Consider the following 22,334-nt stretch of genomic DNA (forward strand, 5'->3'; position numbering starts at 1 on the left):
AGGAATGGGAGAGGACCCAAGGGAGGCATGAAGAGCCCTGGCATATGCCTCCATCTGGGCCCGAGTCGCCCCCATACCTGGGAAGGGCGGATAGGGGGTGGGCGACTGTCTGGAGCGCACATCTGGAATGTTCCTGGAACCAGGGCCCCTAACAACAGAAGAAGGGGAGTTCGAAGACCTTAGCGACAAGCGCCTCGACTTACCAATAGGCGAACGACGGACCCAGACCCCAGAGGACGATCGACGACGGAACTGCACTGTAGAGGGACCTCCCATTGATGAAGAGGCCGGGGAGGGGAGACGACTCCGACCGAGACAGCCGTGCTGAGAGAAGCTTCATACGGTGCTCCCGCCCAGACTTCGGCTTCAGGCGTTGGCAGGCTTCGCAGTCCGTGGAGTCATGGTGCTCACCCAGAGACCACATACAAAGAAGATGCGGGTCGGTCGCGGACATCTGCCGCAAACAAGGATTACAAGTTTTAAAGCCCGAAGACATCGCACACTGTTACTTACGCGAAGCGTTGAAAAGGGGGCCTGAAAACAGGCCGGAGGAACCACTGACTCCGGATCTGCGTTGCACGCAGAAAAGAAGGAAACTGACGTCAGCACGCTGGGAGGGACTTATATGACCTTGTTGACGTCACGTTCGTAGACGACATCATCCGGATCCGCGTTGTACGAGGAAAAGAATGAAACTGACGTCAACCCACGTGGAGGGACTTATATGACCTCTCTGACGTCACGTACGTGGACAACGTCAGGGTGGGATAATTTGGCGCCATCCCCCCGGCGCGCAGAGGTGCTGCTGCAAAAAAATTCCGAATCCAGTCTGACGCCTGGGGATATTCTAAGTTAAGGAATCTGCGGCTAGACAACGTCTCTACCAGATACATCGTTACCGAAGGTAAGTAACTCGTACATCATGAACATAAACAAACAAACTTATGTTTGTAACTTCCCTCCTTCATACATTCAAGTACATCTGCTTAAGAGCGATGGTCAAAAGGCAAAAAGTAGCAGTCCAATATTGATTTTACTGAGCCAAATATGGCTACAGTGCCTTCTAATTCATGCTCAGTATTCCACTCCAATGGGCAATAGCATGTCATGCGCGGTCCATCATGAGTGGAGGAATCCATGCATTACTCACAAAATATAAACAGACTATTTCCATGAATGTGCCCCGCATATTCCACCACAATGGGCAAATAGGGCAAAGTTTTACTTCTGCCCTAATGGACACATATTAGCTATCATGGTATCATAAAGGCCCTTTATGATTAGCATGGAGCCAGTAAAAATCCCTTGATCATAATTTCTTTTGTACATTAACACCTGTGTTGTTGGTGCCGCTGGATAATCAGAATCACATAATGAGTTCATTTGACTGCATCCAATTTGACCATGTCACTGGCAACCATCTACATGGCCAAATAACTCAATTGGTAAGAAGCCAAAAACCTTCCTGGACACACTCAGCCATGCGTGACTTGGGCCTTGGCCCTACCACCAGTTCAATAGCTAGCATAAAATGCTTTGAATAGTTGTGAAGTACAAGGGCAGGGCGGAAACCATATACCATAAACTACTTTTGAAAATGCACATATGTGGTGAGTAAGGACATAGAGCAAGCTGTAGCTTTTCTACAGTTGGTGCAGAAAGCATGGCTTTGTAATTTACCCATCCGTAAGTATGGACATTTCATTTCATCATGTAATGTCTCTGTATTGAGAAAATTTTGGTATCTGAGTCCCTAGTACACATATTGATTTCAATCTAAAAGAGCTCCCTTGTCTCTTCCATCCAGCCATCTATCCATTCATCCTTTCACCCACTGGCTTATATCCACTATTTCACTTTGCATTCTGTCATCCATTCATTTTTATTATCTATCATTCAATCTGTGATCCATTCCATCCATTCACTGGCCATTCCTTACATCCATCATCTGTGCGTGAATCCTCTCACCCACTCATTCAAATGTCCTTTTGCCACTCATCATTTTATCTATTCATCCTACTTTCTCGTTTCTATCAATTCATCTTTTTTTGCTTTATTGCGTTAATGTTTAGCTTTTATCTGCCAAGTTGCAAACATAAGAGGCCAATAAAGAGCGCCACCCCGCTGTAGCTGCTAAAGCGGAGGGGGGCGGGTGAATGGGGGGGGGGGGAGGTTTCACAACGCCCATGCTTGGTAGTAAGAAACATCAGAGAATGCAATGGTTCTTTGGGGGATTTTTTTAAACCCCCTCAATTATTTGGATGTACCTGAACTGTAACCGAGGAAAATTAATTAGTTTCTAATTTCAACCGTGAAAAACACAGGCATCACAAAATGAAGTGGATGCATGTATTCTAACGAACAATAGGAACACTGATTAAGCAGTTAAAAACTTAGGGCCATGTGTATCAACATTCCGTTTTGCGATTCCTAAATAGCGATTTTTAAGGAATTGCTATTTAGAAATCGCAAAATGGTATGTATGTAGAAATGCGCTTTTTTTTGCGATTTCTTAAAATTCCTTAATTGCGATTAGCAAATTGCTAATCGCAATTTAGGAAAAATTTCTCATTCATTTCTTTGGGCCATGAGGCCCATAGGAATGAAGGGGAAATGTGCGATTCGCAATTTGCTAATAGCAAATTGAGAATATTTTCAAGGGTGCAGGGGTGTCCAAAGGACACCCTGTTGCACCCCTGAAATCTGCATTGGTGCACATGTGGCGCACATACATGCCCTAAAGGCTACAACTAGAAGTTGGTGGTAATTTGCGATTCCTTAAGGCCAATTTGCTATTTTTATCTGCTTCTAAGGAATCGCAAAATTTGCGATTCCTTAAATGCAGTCGCAAGATAAGGAATCGCATATTTTGCGATTCCTTATTTTTCAAGCAGATTTCCTTGATGCATACCATTCGACCAAATTGCATTCGCGAACTCAATTTGGCTTGATACATATGGCCCTTACTCCAAAGGAGGGTGCTACAAAAGTGAACAGGTGACGGATCAGTTCAGTGGTAAAACAGTGGCTGCCAATGTTTCAAACAGCCAGTACCTGGTTTAAAGGTAATCAATTTCCTATTGGATTTCCTTCTTAGAGGGTGGTATATGGAAAGTTCAGAGTTTAAAAATAAATTGATGTTTTAACCTCAGTGGCATGCGTTCGCAGGATCAACATCAGGACAGTAATATTTCAGGGTGTAGTTTCCATGTATTTACTTGTAAAGCAAGACAAAAACGGTCTTATTGTAATTGAAACGTAGACATTTGTTTGGAAGACTTGTGAGTGTAAAATGTTATTAAATTGAACCAAATGTGTCACTGTCCAAAACGGCAGGAGACAATGCATCACAGTTTAGTGATGGTCATGCTAGACGCACTTTTCCTGCTGCTTGTGACTCTTGCACAGCCTCAGGAGCATCTGACCCCAAATTCTAATGTCCAACATTTACACTGATCCTTGAGAAATGAGAAATGTATTCTGCAAGTTCAATGCTTCACCTATCAGGGAACTATCCAGGGCTCCCTACGTTTGATAGCAATTCTCAGGTTCCTAGACATATTGGGTTCTCTCTCTACATTTGTCTCTGTTGATAGTTAGAAAGACATATGATGTTAGAAATACACAAAAACACGTTGTATCATGTAAAATAATGTTGTGTCTGTGCAGTTATGATACATCTTAATAATCGAAAGTAATGCCCCCATGTTTTCTTCTCCACTAACATTTTTGGAACTTATTTGTTTGCGGTATCTATCGAAAGCTCATTTAAATGAATTTCTAAAGCATAAATGAGCAAACGAATTCTTATTGATGCAATTCCTGAATGTATTGTTATACTTTTTATCTAAACGAATTCTTTTGTCTTCTTTCCTCATAGGGCTTCAAGCTTGACTTCGTATTAAACTGTGAATTTGTTCCTGTTGAGTTCAGTGATATCCGGCAGGTTAAAGCAAGTTTTAAAAAGCTGATGAGAGCCTGCGTTCCTAGTTCAGTTTCCGCTGATTCTGAAATAACATTCCTCAAAGCACTTGGGGAATCGGAGTGGTTCCTGCAGGTAAGTGACATGGTTTGAAGCATGTGATATGGTTGTGTCCTTAACGTTATGCTTATATAGATATGTTTAGTGTACAAGACCGTCTGCTGATATAAATGCAGGTACTTTTTAAAAGGTAAAGTACTGCAAGTGCTAGTTTAATGTGGTGCTCTAGTATGGATTGCATTGCGATAAAGAGTTCGTGACTTGTTGGGGCATTTAATTGATATTTTTGGGACACATCAGTGACTTCTAAGGATTTAATAAATGATGTCAAAGAGCATGCATGAATGAAAAAAAAATATTTGTATTGACTTTTCATGATATGAAGGACATTGTGCAGATTTGGAGAGTGAAAGGCATTGTTGGTAAACGTGCACTAAACTAGATGTTCTACTAAAACTGAATCCCGGTCATTAGTTTTAAGATGCACAGGCACTACTGATTGCCTAAATTGTCTCTTCAGTCCTTTTCCTTTTGTGTACTGGGATATGTGACTACATTTTACTGTATCATCTAAAACGATCCTAATAACATGAGAAGGCCCTCTATTTTTTGTTCACATTACTTCTTTTTCATTCTTCCTCACCATGGATCATATACTGAAAATATATTTTGCCAAATTCCTGGTCACCGCTTAGTCTTGTTATGTGTGCACAATCAATGCCATAGTAGGAAGGCTAGTGAACTTTGGTGATTAAAGATGAGGACTCCTGCATTCTTTCAGCCTAATTATACATGTAGATTTTACAATTACTGTAAAAAGCCCACTAGGTAAGATTACACGTTGTCCTTTCCAGCTGACATTTCATTGTATACTTTCACTGTGTTCAACAGTCTGTCTACAAAAATTCAAGATTAGAAATTTCATATTTCTTTTAAAGCAGTTTGTTTTTTCTTATTTGGCAGAAGTAAGATTCTGTATTATCATGCTCCCTCTATGGTTCACATTATATAAAGTAATCAGTGCCTCTCAATGACTGATGTCCGTCCATCTGTTTTAGAAGTTTGGACATTTCATAGTTCTGTGCTTGTCTCGTTCGCCTAACAATAGGCACTCCACTGTTTCTTCCCTTTGATTGAAGAGAGACCTATAAACGTGTACAGTTTAGTTTGCCCACTGTTTTGATTTTTTTTATTTCTTTATCTTGGTAATTTCACATTATGGTCATGTAGTCACATGAAACCCCATACATATTTTCTGATATCTCCATTTCTTTTAAGTTTCTTATAAATTCCACAAAAAAACAAGCGCACCAAACTCCCCTAATACACTTTTTGGATAGAACTACTGTTTATCAGGCATTGTCAATCAATCAGTCGGTATTTGTATGAGTGCGACTAATCACCCGCGAGGGTATCCAGGTGCTAGGTTCTTGCTGGGATCAGTTGAAAAGCTTGGTCATGGTTGATTAGGTAATCCTATGAATGCCCAAAATTGAGTTATCATTTGAATTATTTCGTAAGGGAAATTCTTGGACCATTGCCCCCTTTTTATTTTGCCATTTTACCTCTGCCTCTAACAGAACGTCTAGTTACTTCTCATCTTTGCACACGTTTATCTGTTCTTTTTGACTGTTTTCTTTTCTCATGCTCTATCCCTTGTTTCTGCTTCCTGATAATGTCACAGAAGAAATAGAAAACAAACTACTGTGACACAACTTTCTTTTGTTACTTTTCTATTCCCTCTTCCTACTACAATTTTTGGAAAAACATCCAATTCCACTTTTTTTCCTGTAGAATTTGAAGAGGTTTTTGAGCATGTATTGGCTATTAATTTCAGGTTTTCTGTCATGTGTGGCAATCTTTAACCTCCATTTACGGACATTGTTTCTTCGTTTTTGGCAGATAAGGAGAGAATATCTCCTACTCCCATATTGCCAAGTTGTGGCAAATCTTTTAGAATGTGAATATTTACAGGATTGTAATTTCCTCCCAGCTTTATTTGAGCCATTGGAGGCAGATTTGTCTGTGCAGCTGGTACTTTTGGATAATTTCTGTTGGACCTCGCCCTTTCTGCAGGATTGCCCTCCTTAACTAAATACATTTTTGTTTGCTTTTAGGACTCTTCACACTTTACTTCTGCTATCCAGTGGTAAAGTGCTTGTACTCTCCCTTCTAAACATGTTAAAAATTGATATACACCTTATTGGTCCATTTCATTAACTTATAAGTTCCTAGTATATGGTACTACATGTACCCAGAACTTGTTAGTTAAATGCCACTAATGGGCTTAAGCACTCATTGTGCCACCTACTAAAGTACTGTAAATCATGTTTTGGGCCTGCCACTGCAGCCTGTAGTTCAGTTTTAAACTGCCACTTCGAACTCGGAAAATAAATCCTTTGCCAAGCTTAAACGTTCCTTTTTTAATACTTATACGTCCACCCTAAGGTGGGCCTTAACAGCTCATAGGTTTAATTTAGTGTAAGGTTATTAAATAATTGCTAAGTTACTTAAAACCATTGCAATAAAATTTGACTGGATGTAGGTAGTTTCATGATTCCATGTTGTACGTAAAAATTTAACAGGTTTAAAATTGAGTCTTTACATTCACATTTAAGAGGTATCGGATTATAAATGGGAAAAAGCGAAGTTAAATGTATTAGTGAACTGGGACAGCAGCATTATAGCTTGTTAAGTTTAGTTACGTAGTTTGATGTCGCCTTTGAAAAAGGATAGCAGGTTTAACATTTAAGACTTTACATTCATACTTATTTACAAAGATCAATTTGTAGGTCCTAACAGCTAATAGGGCACGGTGCATAGTATTTTAAAAGCGGGACATGTATTTTTCTGGTTTTACATGTGCCGTCAATGAAAAATCCCAAAAGTCGTTTTTCTTTACAGGTAGGCTATCTCTCCCACAGACTAACACTTAGTTACTTTATTACATATAATATAGCCTTGTGGCTATCAATGGCCCGCTGCAGCGTTAAAGGCCCGAGCCGTAGGCGAGGGACTTTAACAAAGCAATGTGACTTTAATTGCCGGTATAGCCCTGCTACGAAGGGCTATAAGGCTTTTAGAACATTCTTCCACTAGAGGGCAGAATGTTCTAACAAATAAAACAAAGCCTCAGGGAGCACGAGGGGATTGAAATCCCCTCAGGCTCCTTGAAGCCTTTGTTCACAGCCAGAGCTGTGAACAAAGAAACATTGGAATGTTGGAGCTCTGGGCTTATACCAGCCATGATAAGCCCGGAGCACTCCATTGTTTTCAATGGAGCTCCCAACATTCCAATGTTCTAATAATTAATAACGTCAGTTTGGGAACAGCTAGATAAATACTTCTTCCACACATGTGATTATAATTTAAAATCTTTTACAGTAAAGTCATATTTAACATGCTATTTTGAAAGTGCCTCTTTTAGAAAAGTGATGTTTTCCTGCCCTGCCTACTAAATCAAATGTGCCTTTCTGTCAGTTTCCAGGGTAACATTACGGTTAATGGCTCTTCTGTGGTGTGATGTGTATCCCTCTCAGACAGTTCACCAAAGGGCTTTGAGTGCGGGGAAGGGTGTTTCTCTCCTGTTTAGGATAACCTGGGGGTTGTACAGAACTTTAAAATGTAGCGTGAGGCTGTCCAATCCCCCTTCCTGACATTGAAGATATATGCCCTGCTGGCAAATGCATCTCAGACCTTGACCTGCCTGCCCTTTGTTACCCTAATCAGATTGGAGCCAGACCCAGGAAAGAGGGAAGAACTGACCATTACCAATTTAGAGTTAGGCAAAGGGAGCGACCACTACACACAGGCTGGCACTGGGTATAAAAAGGGCACCTTCAGAGCATCCCTGAACCTGTGGGGAGTCAGGAGGAGGACTGCTGTGCTATCTCGAGCCTGAAGGAAGACTGCACCTGCTTGCCTTGAGCCCAAGACCCCAGACGTTGCTCCAAGGGTCGGTTGTCTGACCTCCTGTTTGAGCTACAGAGACATAACAAAGTTTCAGAGGCCTGCCCTGCAACTGCCCAGTTGACCTGTGGCCTCTGCTAGAGCGAGTCCTGATCCCAGAGAGGTGCTTCTCCAAGTCCTGTTCGCTTGGCTGGTGTTAGAGTTTTCTCGTCCAACCACATAACCTTGATAGATGCTGCACGCTTATTGGTGCTATTTTCACTTTAAAACTTTAAAAATTCATAACTCTGGCTCAGCCTATTGGGTTTTTGTCATTTCTTTGTCATTTTATTGATTAAACTTTACACAATTTTTCTAAATTGGATTTTTCTGGTGTTATGTTTTCACTTTATTACTGTTTGAGTCCTACATAAACATTTTCCACATTGCCTACCTGCTTTTGTACCAAGATACCAGAGGGTTAAGCACAGGTATATTTAGTGACTTCTGTGGTTCACTGACAAGGATTATATTTCTTATTTGAGTGGGTCTCTCACCCCTCTCAACTTATAACCCAATTTCTTACAAATTCTTTTTCTGTGAGAGCTTGTGCACGGGCATGAATGAATGAATGTATATAAAATATTTAAAGCGCGGACTTAGCCCAGGGGCATCAAGGCGCTGGGCATGTGGTTACATATATAGGATAGAATAAGATTCAGGCAATTCATCCCTATCCTTGATGCCAGCTTTTTAATATTCTAGCATCCTTTGAAGTATCTCAACAAAACAAAGAAGGGTTACTCTCATAATGTGCTCTTTATTTATCCACCGACACTCAACTCAGTGTTGCCTTCCTAAACACACTCAGAAATGGCAGCATTTTAATAAGTTCCAGTGTTCATTGTGTGAACAAATTCCTAAACCTATTTGGCAACCGGATCCATTTATATAAAGTTTTACAGCTCTTTGTTCCCCTCCATAAAAGGTGCCTTGTAAACCGTTTGCAACAAAAATGGCATAGGTTATTCTGGAAGTACATTTTTTTGGTCGGACTGCTAAGAAATCCATGTGTGTCCCAGAATTGAGAGCAAAAAGTGCCCAAATCCTTTCAATATTAAAGTTAGGAAAGAGTGCTCCCCTTGGATCCAACCCATAAACCACTGTGTGTTATGGTGTCTCCTATGAGAATGAAGAAATGCATTTTATTAGGGCAACACCAGCCCTAATAAAATGCAGGTGTCAAAAAATTGGCTGACGTACCAAAGGATAATCTTGAGACATCTGTCGCTGCAGGCAGGATTTGCAAAATACCTTTAAAGTAGGTTTCATTTTAGTAAAGTGGTAGGTGCCAAATATGTTTTCAGATGCTAGCCCACCCTCATTTAAAACATTTATATTAATTCCTCTAGACTTTATCTTTAAATAATCATTTGGCATATAATGTTAGCTTGTTCCTGGGATTGATGCATAAAATAATTGGTGTCCAAAGATCTAACCTTTCCATGTCTGAACTAAAATGTCAAAAACAGAGGCAGGGCCAGAATTGATGGTTTCGTAGTGCATACTTTGCATCGGAGTAGTAGTGCATCACCATGTTTTCCTCATAATACTGCTAGGTATAGTTTGAAAACATTCTGAATGGGAAATATTAGTCTGGTAGATTGAATCTTCAGAGACAAACTTGTCTGGAGAACTAGAATTACTGAGTAAGTAATTTCTAGTGTGAGTGGAAAAGTAAGAGATTCTCTACACAGCGACAAAGCACAGATTTTAGACCCGTGGTCTCTAACCTTCTCTATAATAAGAGCTACTTCTGTTCAATGACAATCATCCAGATTAATATTATTAATGTTGTAAAAGTGACCATATCAGGCAAAATTGGATCAGTGGCCACCATATGCAAGATAACTAGCAGTGATCACTTCAGTGAATCTGGCAGGGTTGCCAGCAGTTATGAGGAAAAAAAGGCTTTAACATTTTGGATTGCCTCCACATGGGTAATAGATAATAGCCATAGCTGTAATGCCCCTGGCACCAAGGTTAAAAGTCTCCCCAATACCACACAATTGATCACTCAAATATCAACCTTGATTATATTTTAGAAATTCAACCACTTTTTTCCAAACATCAGGTCTGACTCATGAGTAGTTAAAATGCACACATTTTTCTGTTGAATACCCGCTTTTGAAAAGCTTCTAATTTAGTAGGCTTGACTGCACGTGGGAGAACTACTTGAAGGTCACTGGAGACCTACCAGTAGATCACAAGTTACTTGTTGGCAAATCCTGTTTTAGACTACCTCCGTTATGTAGTTTATTAACCCCCTCAAACCGTGGTGATCATTTTAATACTTTTCATTCTCTTATGGTGTGGGTCTTTGTTCAAATTCTAATATGTAGATTTGAAGTAATCCATGCAGTCAGTCTCTTGACGGAAAACAACACACTCAGTCCCTCCCTGTTGTAAACTACCTCTGTTATGTAGTTTATTTATATTTACTCTGTGTTTTTTTAAGATATCATTCTGATATTAAATAATGTACTTGGCTTTTCTAGGCACGTAAGCATTATTTTGTTAACCCTGCCACTCTTTGTATTAAACAGATTCATAGGATAATGCAGTTGTCTGTGATTGTGTCTGAACTTCTGGAGTGTGGTTCCTCTGTCATGGTTTCGTTGGAAGATGGCTGGGATATCACCACTCAGGTAAACTGCTTGAAAGTTAATTTCAAATGCACTTTTTTCTGTTGTGGAAAAAGGCAGAGGTCGTAAATCAAGGTATTGTTTAAGTCTGTATTAAGTATCAATGTTAAATTACTTCTTTGAAAACACTAGACAATCTTAAGCAGCTTGCGCTTCCCCAGTCGTATATCCTCTGTTTGTCTACTGACATGTATGTTTTAGACAGGTGCATTACGCATTGTAGATTAATTAAAGGTAAATTTGAGCTGCTTTCTCTTGTACAGTTTATAATTATTTTGTTGATAATAAAATAGAGAAAAAAATGATGTGGAGGGTAATAAAACATTCAACAATCCTGTTGGGTATGTCAGATGCAAGTAGGATTCTGCACAAGGCCATCTGTAAACCCTCCCAGACACATCATGGTGGGGATCTTAGTCATAAAAGTGTTTGTTCCCTCTTCCGTGAGTTCCATATGATGCCGCTAGGCTTGCCTTCCATAAAAGATCTAGGATTTTGGTGTAAGACTTGTCTACCTATATTCATTTCCTCACAATTATATTGTGGAATTTTGTATGCACTCCTGTTTACTATTCCATAACATAACATGTGTATTTGTAAAGCGCACATTCATCCTTGGGTATCTTTGCGCTGAATAACAGATGTTTATTGTTCTGATGCTTGAAGTGTCCAAGATTCGTTCAAGCTTGTAAAGTATTGATCTTCAAGTATGAAATCTAGATGATATTTGGCAGTCTCATTTAGATACAGCTTGTCACGGTTGATATTAGACAAACAAATATGCAGAAGCACCCTATCACGAGGGATGGCAGAGCATCCTCAGAAAATTTTGACTTGCACTGAAGGTCTCCTCTGAAATTTGATACTGAGCATAGAGGGTCATCCTTTGCAGAAAGAATAAGTAAAGTAACCTGTGTTCATGCTAACTCATCACATACTTGTCCATTTAGACAACTTGAAAGATTGTCTTTTGGTGATCTGGGGACCCACACCTTTGAGAACCTTCTTTAAATGTTGTCTTTACTTTCGGTATTTATTTTCTGTATTGTGGCTCTACATTAGTCTTCTCCTTCTGCCAGTGTTGAACATTAGCTAAATTGTTGGACTTCAGTGCCATGTTTAGAAGTAGGAACACTATATACACGCTTGAAAAACAAATAGACCAGGAGTGGCACATCTTGGATCCTGTTTAACTTCCACACTGACTCTCCCGTTGTGGAGACCTGCAGCTGATAATTCAGTTTGGATTACTTATGCTACAGGGCTCAACAAACAGTCCAAATAACGATGAAACGTGTTTCTTTGGGATCTTAAGAAGAAGACATTCCCTACAAAAGAAAACATTTTCAATATTGAATGAGTCAAATAGACATTTGACAGATATGTTCGTTGGAAGACCCTAACATACCATAAGTGGACAGGGGGACTGATAGCTCTTCTAAATTCAGTTTAAACTTTTGCAGGAATCTGCCTCTCCAGTAAGTAGAAAACCACAGCACTCTCAAGTACAAAACCACAAGTTCAATAATATCAAGACACTGCCAAAAAGTTTTGTATCAACTAAATCACATACCGGCCCTCATAAGCTACCAACAAACGATACAATCTTGATACAATGTTGTCCTTCACAGAAACATATTTTACATAATTCACTCTTGTGTCCTGCTAATTTACTAACGTTATTCAAAGTAGCAGTCAGTACTTGTGCATTCAGCCATTCTGTTGAATATGCTAACTCAATAAGCAAGCGCTTCTAATTTAGCAGGCTGGGCTGCACACAGAAGAACTATTTCAAGGTAACTGGAGACCTACCAGTAGCACACAAGCTGCTTGTTGGCAAAACCTGTTTTAGACTACCTCTGTTATGTAGTTTAGTAACCCCACATACCGTGATCATTTTAATCCTTTTCATTCTTGCATGGTGTGGGTATTTGTTCAAATTCTAATATGTAGATTTGAAGTAATCAAATTCAGCCTGTCTCATGATAGAAAAAAAAACACACACACTCTCTCTCTCTCTCTCTCTCTCTCTCTCTTATATATACACATATATATGTATATTTTTTCATTTAAAAACATGTAGGTTGAAAGGACGTTATAGTTACGTCACAATGTCAGTTAAAACATGCTGGTTTAAATTAACAAAAGCACTGAAATTCACCATTTATAGTTATCTCAAGTAACTCGTGCCCTAAGGTAACTATAACTCGCACCCCTGCCATGCATAGTTTTGTCATCAATTATGTCATAGAGCATGTCATGAGTGATGTAATATGTGGAGTAATTAGCAATGCATGGAGAGGCCCTGTGGCAAAAAAAACCCTCCCGGTCCCCTTCTCCACACAGCCCCCTATATCTAAAACAGAGCTATCATCTTTCTCTAAAAATCCCCAATAATGTTAATCAGATACATATTTCAATAATACATACATTGCAAAGTTTATTAATATTGATCACAAGTATTTTAATAACTCTGCATTAAATATTTTTATCAGTGACTCTTTGTACATAGTTTTTATTATTCCATTATGTGGTTGAAAAATGTGAAAATAAATAGAGAAAAGTAGTTTATTTATCTTTATTTATATGTCCTTGATTATTTTTTATTTATTTTATTTTTTAGCCCAAAAAACAATTATAATAACAACAACAAGAGACTCTTGTATTGTTTTGTTATACACATTCTGGCCACATAAAATGCAGCCGTAGTATCGGCCCCTATAGAGTGCTGCACTCTAAACTTTAGAGCAAAAGGTCCAGCTTTGGAGGTGCTTGACCGGGGGTCATGGTATCACTGACCCAGGAGACGTATTATCTTTTGTTCCCCCTAATGTTGCTTGGGCTGCAGAACACCCTGTAGCCCCCACCCCATTAAAGAAATGTTTGGTGGTGCCCCTGCCCCTTCTAAGGACTTAACCAAAATCAAACAATATATAAGTAGCCCTCTCAGGGCAATATGGAGCCCTCCTTGAAGGAACAGTGAATAATAAATAAATGAGCAGCAGTGGCCGCTCATTGAGTATACACTTTTTTTCTCTCGATGCCTCAGTCCCACCGGGGACACCCACTATTTTCTAATGGTGTGTGGTAAATGTTTCTGAATGGTTGTAGAGTCATGTACTCTATCATGGGGTTGTTTAGTTTTTATGCTGCGCCTGTCTCGTGTACTTAATTTATGTGTGCTTGTGGTACAGTCATGTATTTTGTTTTGGGATGCAAGGTCTTTTGCCTTAGTACAGAGTTGTGGGTGGGGAGTGTCCCAGTACAGTTTTGTACGGTGGTGTGTACCCTATTACAGAGTTATAGGGTGGTGAGTGCCCTAATACAGTGTTGTAGGGTGGTGTGTACCCTAATACAGAGTTGTGGGGTGGTGAATGCCCTAGTACAGTGTTGTAGGGTGGTGTGTGCCCTAGTATAGAGTTATGGAGTAGTGAGTACCCTAGTGCAGGGTCGTGAGTACTCTAGTTCGGAGTTGTGGGGTTGGATGTACCTACCTGAGTGTTGAGTTGCAGGTGTGCGTATTTGATTACTGCGTGGTTTGTTTTCCTGAACTTTATATTGGCTCAGAGATACAGGGTGTGTTGTGTTTTATGCCATGTCTTCTATGGTCTCAGTATGCTTGTATATTTGTGTTCCCTAAGGAAGGGGGATAGGGTAAATATTAATGTATTTAATTGATTCAGGAAGTGTTGATTGCTTTAGGAGTTATCGTTTGCCTCAGGTATATTCTGTCATTTCGTTTACATGAATTTATACATTGGGAATATTCCGTCTATCATATGTGAATTTAATGTATTTATTGATGTTTCCGTTTATTTGCATTACTTCTGCTTTTAGTTTCCCTAAGGAAGGGGGATGTGTTTTAACTTAATTGTTGCTATTACTTTTCCTTAGCTACGTCTTCCCTACTGCTCAGCCAGGATGAGTGCTGGAGTGGTTGGTGATGATTGGAATGCTGAATGTTTGGTGATGTCATAAAATGCATGGGTGCCTAGTGATGTGCTGAGTGGCAGTTAGAATATGCAGGCTGAGCAGCAGGGAGGCTGCTCTTGGTGGGGCTATCTGTTATTTACCATCTTCTACTTACTTACCTGAAACGTACCCTGTAACTAAGCTTGAACAAACTAACCTTAGATTATACACCTCGGCTAATGGACTTTCAATTATAACACTGCTCTTATACAGTCATCTTTTTCTTTCATTATTTTTAGCCCTTTTTTAAATGCATTATGGCTCAAATGACTAAAGACCCATATCTCATCTCACATTTTTAACTTGAGTTTCATGCCTGCATTAACATATCAATGGCCATTTACTCAACAACTTACAGCCCGAGCACCTCACTTTTGTCTTGAATACAAAATATTAGCATTTTAATTGGTAGTTGCAGCTGATTACACTGGAATAACATAACAGAGTGCTGCTGGTGTTGGAAGTACATGTTTCACTATGCATATCAGAATGTTTTCCTGAAATGAATGAGGAAGATATTTAACGGCTCATAGAAAATAATTTCTCCAATAAAAAAAAAACTTTATTTGTTTTATAACAGTGTCCTCGGAGGATAATTCCTTTTTGTTTTACAGCTTTGATTCCATCTAGATGGTGTTTAGGTGTGCCACACTTTTGTCATAAATATAGACTGATAGCTCACTAGTTGTTCATTAGAACTCAGTGGTGAATCAGCAGTTCATCCTTAAGAAGTTAACTGACAGACTGCTGCTGATGGTGAAAGTAAATGTTTTAGTCTACTTGTCAGAAATGTTTTACTGACACGCATGAGGAAGATATTTGAGAACTCACGGAAAACATGCCTCCGTTGTAGCTTTCTGGAGCTGTATTCGTAATTTCTATGACAAAATAAACCCTTATCATAACCCCCCGATTTCATTAATTTCTAAAGAAAATGCTTTAGTTTTTAAAGCTTTGATTCCATTAAGATGGTATTCAAATGTGTGACACTTTTGCCAAATATATAGGATGTTATAACTCTAGTCGTTCATTATAACAACGTGAGACGCTGCAGTAGAACATTGGGGAATCAACTGACAGGCTGCTGCTGATGTTGGAAGCACATGTGTTCAGATTATCAGACTTTATTCTCACATGCCTGGAGCAGATAGGTTGAACATACAGGAAATGTGCTCTCATTTTAGCTTCTGGAGCACCCTCCATAACCTCTATGAGAACATCCTGGTAGAAAATAGTTTTCTCTCAAACATAGTTCATCAGATCCCAGCAGAGGGTCAGCATTTTTCAGCAGGGTAAAATCACATGAGAACTCACCAATATTCCCAAAATGAATATAACACTACCAACAATAATTTATATTGTGGTTAAACTCCGTTATCAGCCTTTATATAGGCCTTTTGTATGAACCCTAAAACCTAGCATTCACAACAATTTATTTCATTTACCCAAGTCCTGTAATGGCTGCCACAACATGTTATCAATGTTGTATCCAGCCAATCAAGGGGGGTCCAACATACCCCTGGGGGGCGGGGTGTGCAAACTCTGCCCCCTTATGTTTTTTTAATTCATTTTCAGGACTCAAGAACCATGTCCCTGAGTCCTACAATGGCTGCCACAATATATTGTTCATCTTGCCACCAGCCAATCAAGTTTAACTAGTCCCCTTTAAATTGGGAAATCAGAGCATATCTATACACAAACACTCACTCGATATCTAGCTTTTTAATCACTTCAAGCCCAACCTGAGCCCTTCTTTCAATGATAAATTCTCAAAAACGACTGAACGGATTTACATCAAATCACAAAACAGCATGTTTTATGAGTAACGTTTAACTTTCTGCCAGTTTTAGTGCAATACCGTTCAGCCATTTTCTTCTGTATCAGAGATCAGTATTTCCTACGTAAATTAAAATGGGAAATCAACCCTTCGGCACCTCCCTTCCTTTTTTTGGCTCTTGCTTGACTGATCAGCGTGAAACTTTCCATAAAGGAGCTGAGGTGGTGATTTATTTTTAAATGTTTCATACCAGTTTCTTTAATGGTACCTACGTTATTAGCAAAATACAAATGTTCTTCTTATGGAAACTCTGACCTAACTATATATACACACACCGGAGACCATCACTGTGTAATATATACATGAATACATGTATATAAATATGTATACATTACTCAGGAGTGTCGGTGGTATGTTGGTAGTACTGTTCATGAAGGGCCATACAAACAAGGATTGCCATTACCCAGGGGCAAGACATTTTCTCAGAAAACAATGACCGGAACTAACTCTAAGATGATAGTGGAGCTGGAAACCATTGTGCTGCATGGTCGTAATATAGCAGAAGAACTGAGCATACATTTGGTTACTGCACAGTATACATCTCTGATCCTACGTGAGTATTCCTGTATATGGTGTTTGGGTGTGCTGCATATTTCTTGAAAAAAAAATGTAATTTAATTTTTAACAGGCACCATATTATATCTTGTAGAGATGGTGGTGAGGTGATCATAATGAGGATGTCAGTAATCTACTAGACTCTAAGCCTATGTGTTTTATACACTTTTCTACCACTATGGTTATCTTATGCTGGAATTTCATACTGGAACTTATATGTGTATATATAGAATTACTGTTGGTATTCTCTATAAGTATCTTCAAATAATATGAATTATCATTGACTTTGTGATACATTTCTATAAAAATATTCGATAACTATATATTTCTGGTATGTCTTTGTCGAGGTCTGTGAGACCTTTTATTATTATATCCCACCGGGGCGTGATGCAAATATGAAATCATTAGGGGCCAGATGTACAAAGCATACTGCAAAAAAGCATATATTTTTATGTACAAATGCCTATTTTGCAATCGCAAATTGGGTTTGCTATTCAGTATTGGGAAGGGGCGTGTCAAGGGTGTCACTTCATGATACTGAATAGCAGTGGTATGTGAGAATGTTTTGTGACCAAAATGCAGTCACAAAACATCCACAATTTACCAACTACTTCAAGTAAGTGGTAACCAATATCAATACCCCCTCCCCATTGTGAATATTTCCAAAAACGTGTTTTCAGAGGAGGCAGTGGTCCCACGGACCACTGCCTACTCTTAAAAAAGAATACTTTTCATGTTCCTTTTTGAAACACATCTTCATGTCCTTTAAGGAAAATTGGCTGCATTAAAAAAACATTGCTTCATTGTAAAGCAATCCCAAAAATAGTGGCATGCTGACCTCAGCAGGCCACCATCCCTGTGATTTTTGCAATTCCTAATGGGTCGCAAACTGAGAGCTACCTCATGAATATTAATGAAGTAGGTCTATGAGCGACCCAATGGGACATGCAATATGTGTGAAACACACATTTGTACATGGGTGTTTACGATTACTATATAGCAAATCACAAAAATTCACTATTTGGTAATTGCAAAGCCTCCCCTAGGTACATCATGTAGGAGCCAATGAATCCTAACTATCACACATGGATCAACCAGAATATTATATAACTAATATTGAATTATAATTGCTCTTTCATTTTTTTTTCTTGCTTGCAAGAATCAAACCTTCAACACGTTTGAAGAATTAACAAATTATAACTCAGTGTAGCATTGACTCTGCAAAATGTATTTATCTATGTAGTCATCCAGAGCAAGTTGTTTAATTCGCCGAGCCTTCCACGCTCAGCCTCATCGAACTACATAGTTACGTCTGAATAGAGACTGCTTATATTGGAAAAGAAAACATTTGTCTAGGAGAAAGGTTTCACGTGCTCTAACCCTCCTACTTCTTGGCATAACTATCTACAAACAGTTCTCTTATCAAGCATCAATATTCAAACAATAGGGCCTGTGGAAGATGCCAGAGCCCTAATGCCAGCCTGTTACCCTATGTAGAAACTGCTACAAACTATTATCTTGATGAAATATCATAAAGATAAGAATGTGTCTGACAACGTCTTTCTGGATTTGATTGTTAAAAATAAATAGGTTTCCATGATGATTTAACAGGGACTGATGCAGAAAATTGCATAAGCTGTGTGTTGTAAACGGCCTGATTGTAGCAAAGCAGTACTGAAAATTGGGAAATGTACCTCTGCCTTGAGTGAAGAGAAAATAAACTCCATTTTCATGCACCACACAGTGCTGCAGATGTGTGGTGATGCAGTAAACACAGTCCCGAAGTGGTTAACGTGTATAAAATCATATCGACCCCATCACTTTTTATCTCACAACAAATCACATTTGAGAAATACTTTTGTTTTTAACACTGTGGGAAAAGGCTACAAATATCTCAGTATGCCGAGTGCTGATAGCTAAAAATCTACGACTGGCCAAAGATGATACACATCACAAAGGGGCCACTGACAGTTATGACTTTGCTCACATTCCAAATTGTACTGCCTACTGACTCCCATGAAGACTACTTGAGTATAGGGATGGAGTTAATAGTATGATCGTGTGGTATTGCTCCCAGAAATTGTTTTACCTGTATGTAATAATCTGCACATGTCGTTCCCATTTGCCCAATGAGTCCATTAATGAGTCCATTAAAATGTTAGCACGTTTTCCCATTCTTGTTTCCTTCTGAGCTCCTTAAAAACAAACCCTTCTGTTATTGGAACTTTTTAAATGGATACTGCTATTGCAGAGAGAGCCCAGCATGTGCAGCATTCACCTGTCTCCATTGTTTGCAATGCTATAGGTTTTGGGTGGAATTCTTACATTATCTTGCCTGCTTTTCTTACTGCCGAATAGGGCACCATTTATCTTTTATTCCCTTGTACAAGTGAGAGGCAGGGGCAGCTCTCACTCTTTGCCACCCCGTTGACCCTTCAGCACCACCGAGGAGGCTTCCGAGGGCTTATCAGTGAGATGAGGAGTGGACATTTCACTCTCTTGTGCCGCTTTTACCTCTCACCAACCACCTGTTGGCTGCTGAGAGACTTAGGAGGAACAAGGAATCAGGGTACAGAAGTGAAAACAGGATTATAAAATCCCTGTTATGTGTGTGTCACACAGCTATGGAGACCTTTGAGCCAAGGGGTGCAAGGACTATGTCAGGGGTATCTAGTTTCAAGCTGGGGGTTGCAACTGCGACCTCCCCTCATGACCCCTAAATTACATTCATGTGGTTCTGTAGAGTGTACTCCGTCCCAAGCTCCCCACAATAAGAGTTTATTGATTTAAAATGTTTGGCCTAAGTGCGCCGGACAATCATGAATGCACAATAATTGAGAGCCCTCTTTGACACCACGTGGCTATCGTTAGCAAACCAGGCTTGGTAGACTGACTGTAGTGGCAGCAACTGACCGTCCCTGCAGATTGACCGATTTTAGGTCTCGGCCTGGCGAAAGCAGAGCATGCGCTGCTCTCGCCATGCAGAGGGCTACTTAGAATCAATACGGATGCCGAAGCCGTGTCTCAGCTCCGCCTGCATTTTTCATTTGTGCGCGTCGTTTGGCGTCACAAATTATTCCAAAGCGAGTGCAATGTTTGCACTGGAGACATTTCAATCCCTCCTGGTTGCCACCCTGTTGCCTTTTGGCCCTGCCCACCAGGACTGGAACTTTTACTGTCCACAGTACACACACTCCTTTAATTATTAACTACACCCTTTTTTCTCCATTCCTGTAATGTGTAGCAATAACAATCGGCCGCGCTTGTTCTGTACTGCTTGGGACCCTTGGGAAATCGGGGTTCAAACGGGTGGGCCTCTGTCTCCTCTTCAGCTCCGACATGATGACCGGGTCCTCCTATGCAGGCTGCGCCTCTGCTCTGCCGGTTCAAGAGCCCGGCTGCCGGTGTTGGTTTTTATTTGCGCGAATTGTTCCTACGTGCAGGTAGGTGTTGTCTTTACCCCCTCAAAGTGCCAATGGACAATTTTTCCCAGTTCACAAGTAAATTGAGCGCATCTTTTACACTGTCGATGCGATGTTGACGGGGGATCTGCACTTAAAATTTCTTTCAGGGGTAGTGGTTTAGCGGCGACACCCTTAATACTCGCTCTTAAGTCCATGTGCGAGGGGGTTTTTCATCAGCCTATTAAGCAGCATTAGTGGGTTCTCTTCTTTATACCCCGCAAGGCAGTTTACATGTGTGGTATTTTACAACACTTGTGCACTTTCGGTCATCTTGAAGCGAGCAAGGGTACCTTCTTCTTCCCAATTAAATGAAGTGATTGGGCGTGATACTCCCAACACGTAGACCGTGTAAAAGGCTTCCCTCTTACAACCTCACTTTAAGCAATGTTGGGTAACTTTCCTCTTACATTCTACCCGAAGTACTTTGTTAGGGCCCATCTAAGCAATGTTTTGTATAAATATAATATATAATAATATCCACATTTGTAAAGCGCACAATCACCCGTTAGGGTCTCTAGGCACTGGGGGCCCTCGGGAAGATTATGCAAGCTATTGCCCAGAGTCACATGGTGCTGGGCTAATCTGCCGCCGGTGCCGGGGATCGAACCGTGATCCCCAGATTCCGGAGTCAGTCGCCCTGGCCGCGGCGCCAGGAGCCCCCCTTCCCCAGGAGTGTGTGCATCTGAGGCTCCCTCTTCCAGCTCCCCAATTCTCCATTCCTCCCGGTAGTTTGGCTTGATGGCCGACTTTGAAGCAGGGAAACCAGGTTTGAGTCTTGGCAGGAGACTCAAACATCTTGTGATTCTGGGTAAATCACATAAACTCGCCGTGCCTAGGAATGAATGAAAGTATCCATCTGTAATACAACGATACCCCAAGTTCGCGTTATATAACACAGTACTGCAAAAACAAAAAAATACTCAATTTACTGCGTGCACTTTTAGAAAATCCGATGATGCAACTGACTGGAAGCGTGAAAGGAGCAGGGCGAGGTGAAAACACAAAAGCCACTTTGGGGGCGTAGAGTTGTATGATCCACGTAAAAGAGTGGGCAGAGCACAAATAGGCATTAAAAACTAAACTGGGGCAGGGAAAAACAATACACATATATTTGTTTGTAGTTTTTTGTAGCGCAAACTTGCCCTAAAGGTATAAGAGCGCTTTACATGAGCACCAGTTGCATTATCGAAAAGTGGCTTGTGTCTGGCGCGGGGAGGGAGAAAAATGAGAAAAGCTAAAGTTGTGTGGATGCGCCGGCAAATAAAGGAAGATCGAAACACTTAAGGGTACGGAGAAAAATAGGCAGCAGGGCAGCGAGAAGCAAACCTAAACTATGGGGAGAGGAGTTGGCCTAACGGCTAGGGCTGTATACCTCGAACCTGGGGAACTGAGTTAGAGTCTCGGCAATGATACTGAACATCCTGTGATTCTGAGCAAATCACTTAATCTCCCTGTGCCTAATAAAAATCAATGAGTTCTAATGTAATGCAACTGGTGGTGCTATGTAAAGCGCTCTGTTACCCATTTCGGGTCAAGTTCGCGCTATATAAAACTTTATTTAAAAAACCCATTGAAAATGCAGCAGCCAGCATTTTCTGACACAGGGGCCCCCGTAACCATTATTATTTTTTGGGGTAGCCCAAGGGCCCCTAGGCTCCGCCAGCTACCTGCCTCTGCAGGAGCCAGCCTCATCTTTTTTTTGTTATATGTGGGGTGCCTACCTGGGGAACCCCACAGCTGGTCCCATGATGGGGCCGCGGGGAGAGGCCCTTGAGTCCCTGTAGCCACACCGGCTGCCCTGTTTGCACCCATCCCCGGTGCAGCAGGAACCAGCGTGGCTTCCACTCAGTGGGAGCAGTTTTTACTTTTCTCCGATGGCACGGGGGCATTTCATTCCATTTCCCTGTCCGAAAGCATGGGCAGCGAAAAGT

General features: G+C 40.5%; 1 protein-coding gene across 5 annotated transcripts in view; it reads left to right on the top strand.

Moving 5' to 3' along the window:
* SBF2 (SET binding factor 2) overlaps nt 1–22,334 on the top strand; it is a 2,295,537-nt gene that overhangs the window by 1,924,594 nt on the left and 348,609 nt on the right. For all 5 annotated transcript variants that reach the window (XM_078680952.1, XM_078680953.1, XM_078680956.1 and 2 more), the window contains 2 exons: nt 3,881–4,057; nt 10,477–10,578. In XM_078680952.1, the coding sequence (XP_078537078.1) occupies nt 3,881–4,057; nt 10,477–10,578 (279 nt within the window). The remainder of the gene's footprint in view (nt 1–3,880; nt 4,058–10,476; nt 10,579–22,334) is intronic.

Source organism: Lissotriton helveticus, chromosome 3_1, assembly GCF_964261635.1.
Source record: "Lissotriton helveticus chromosome 3_1, aLisHel1.1, whole genome shotgun sequence".
NCBI classification, from domain to species: Eukaryota; Metazoa; Chordata; class Amphibia; order Caudata; family Salamandridae; genus Lissotriton; species Lissotriton helveticus.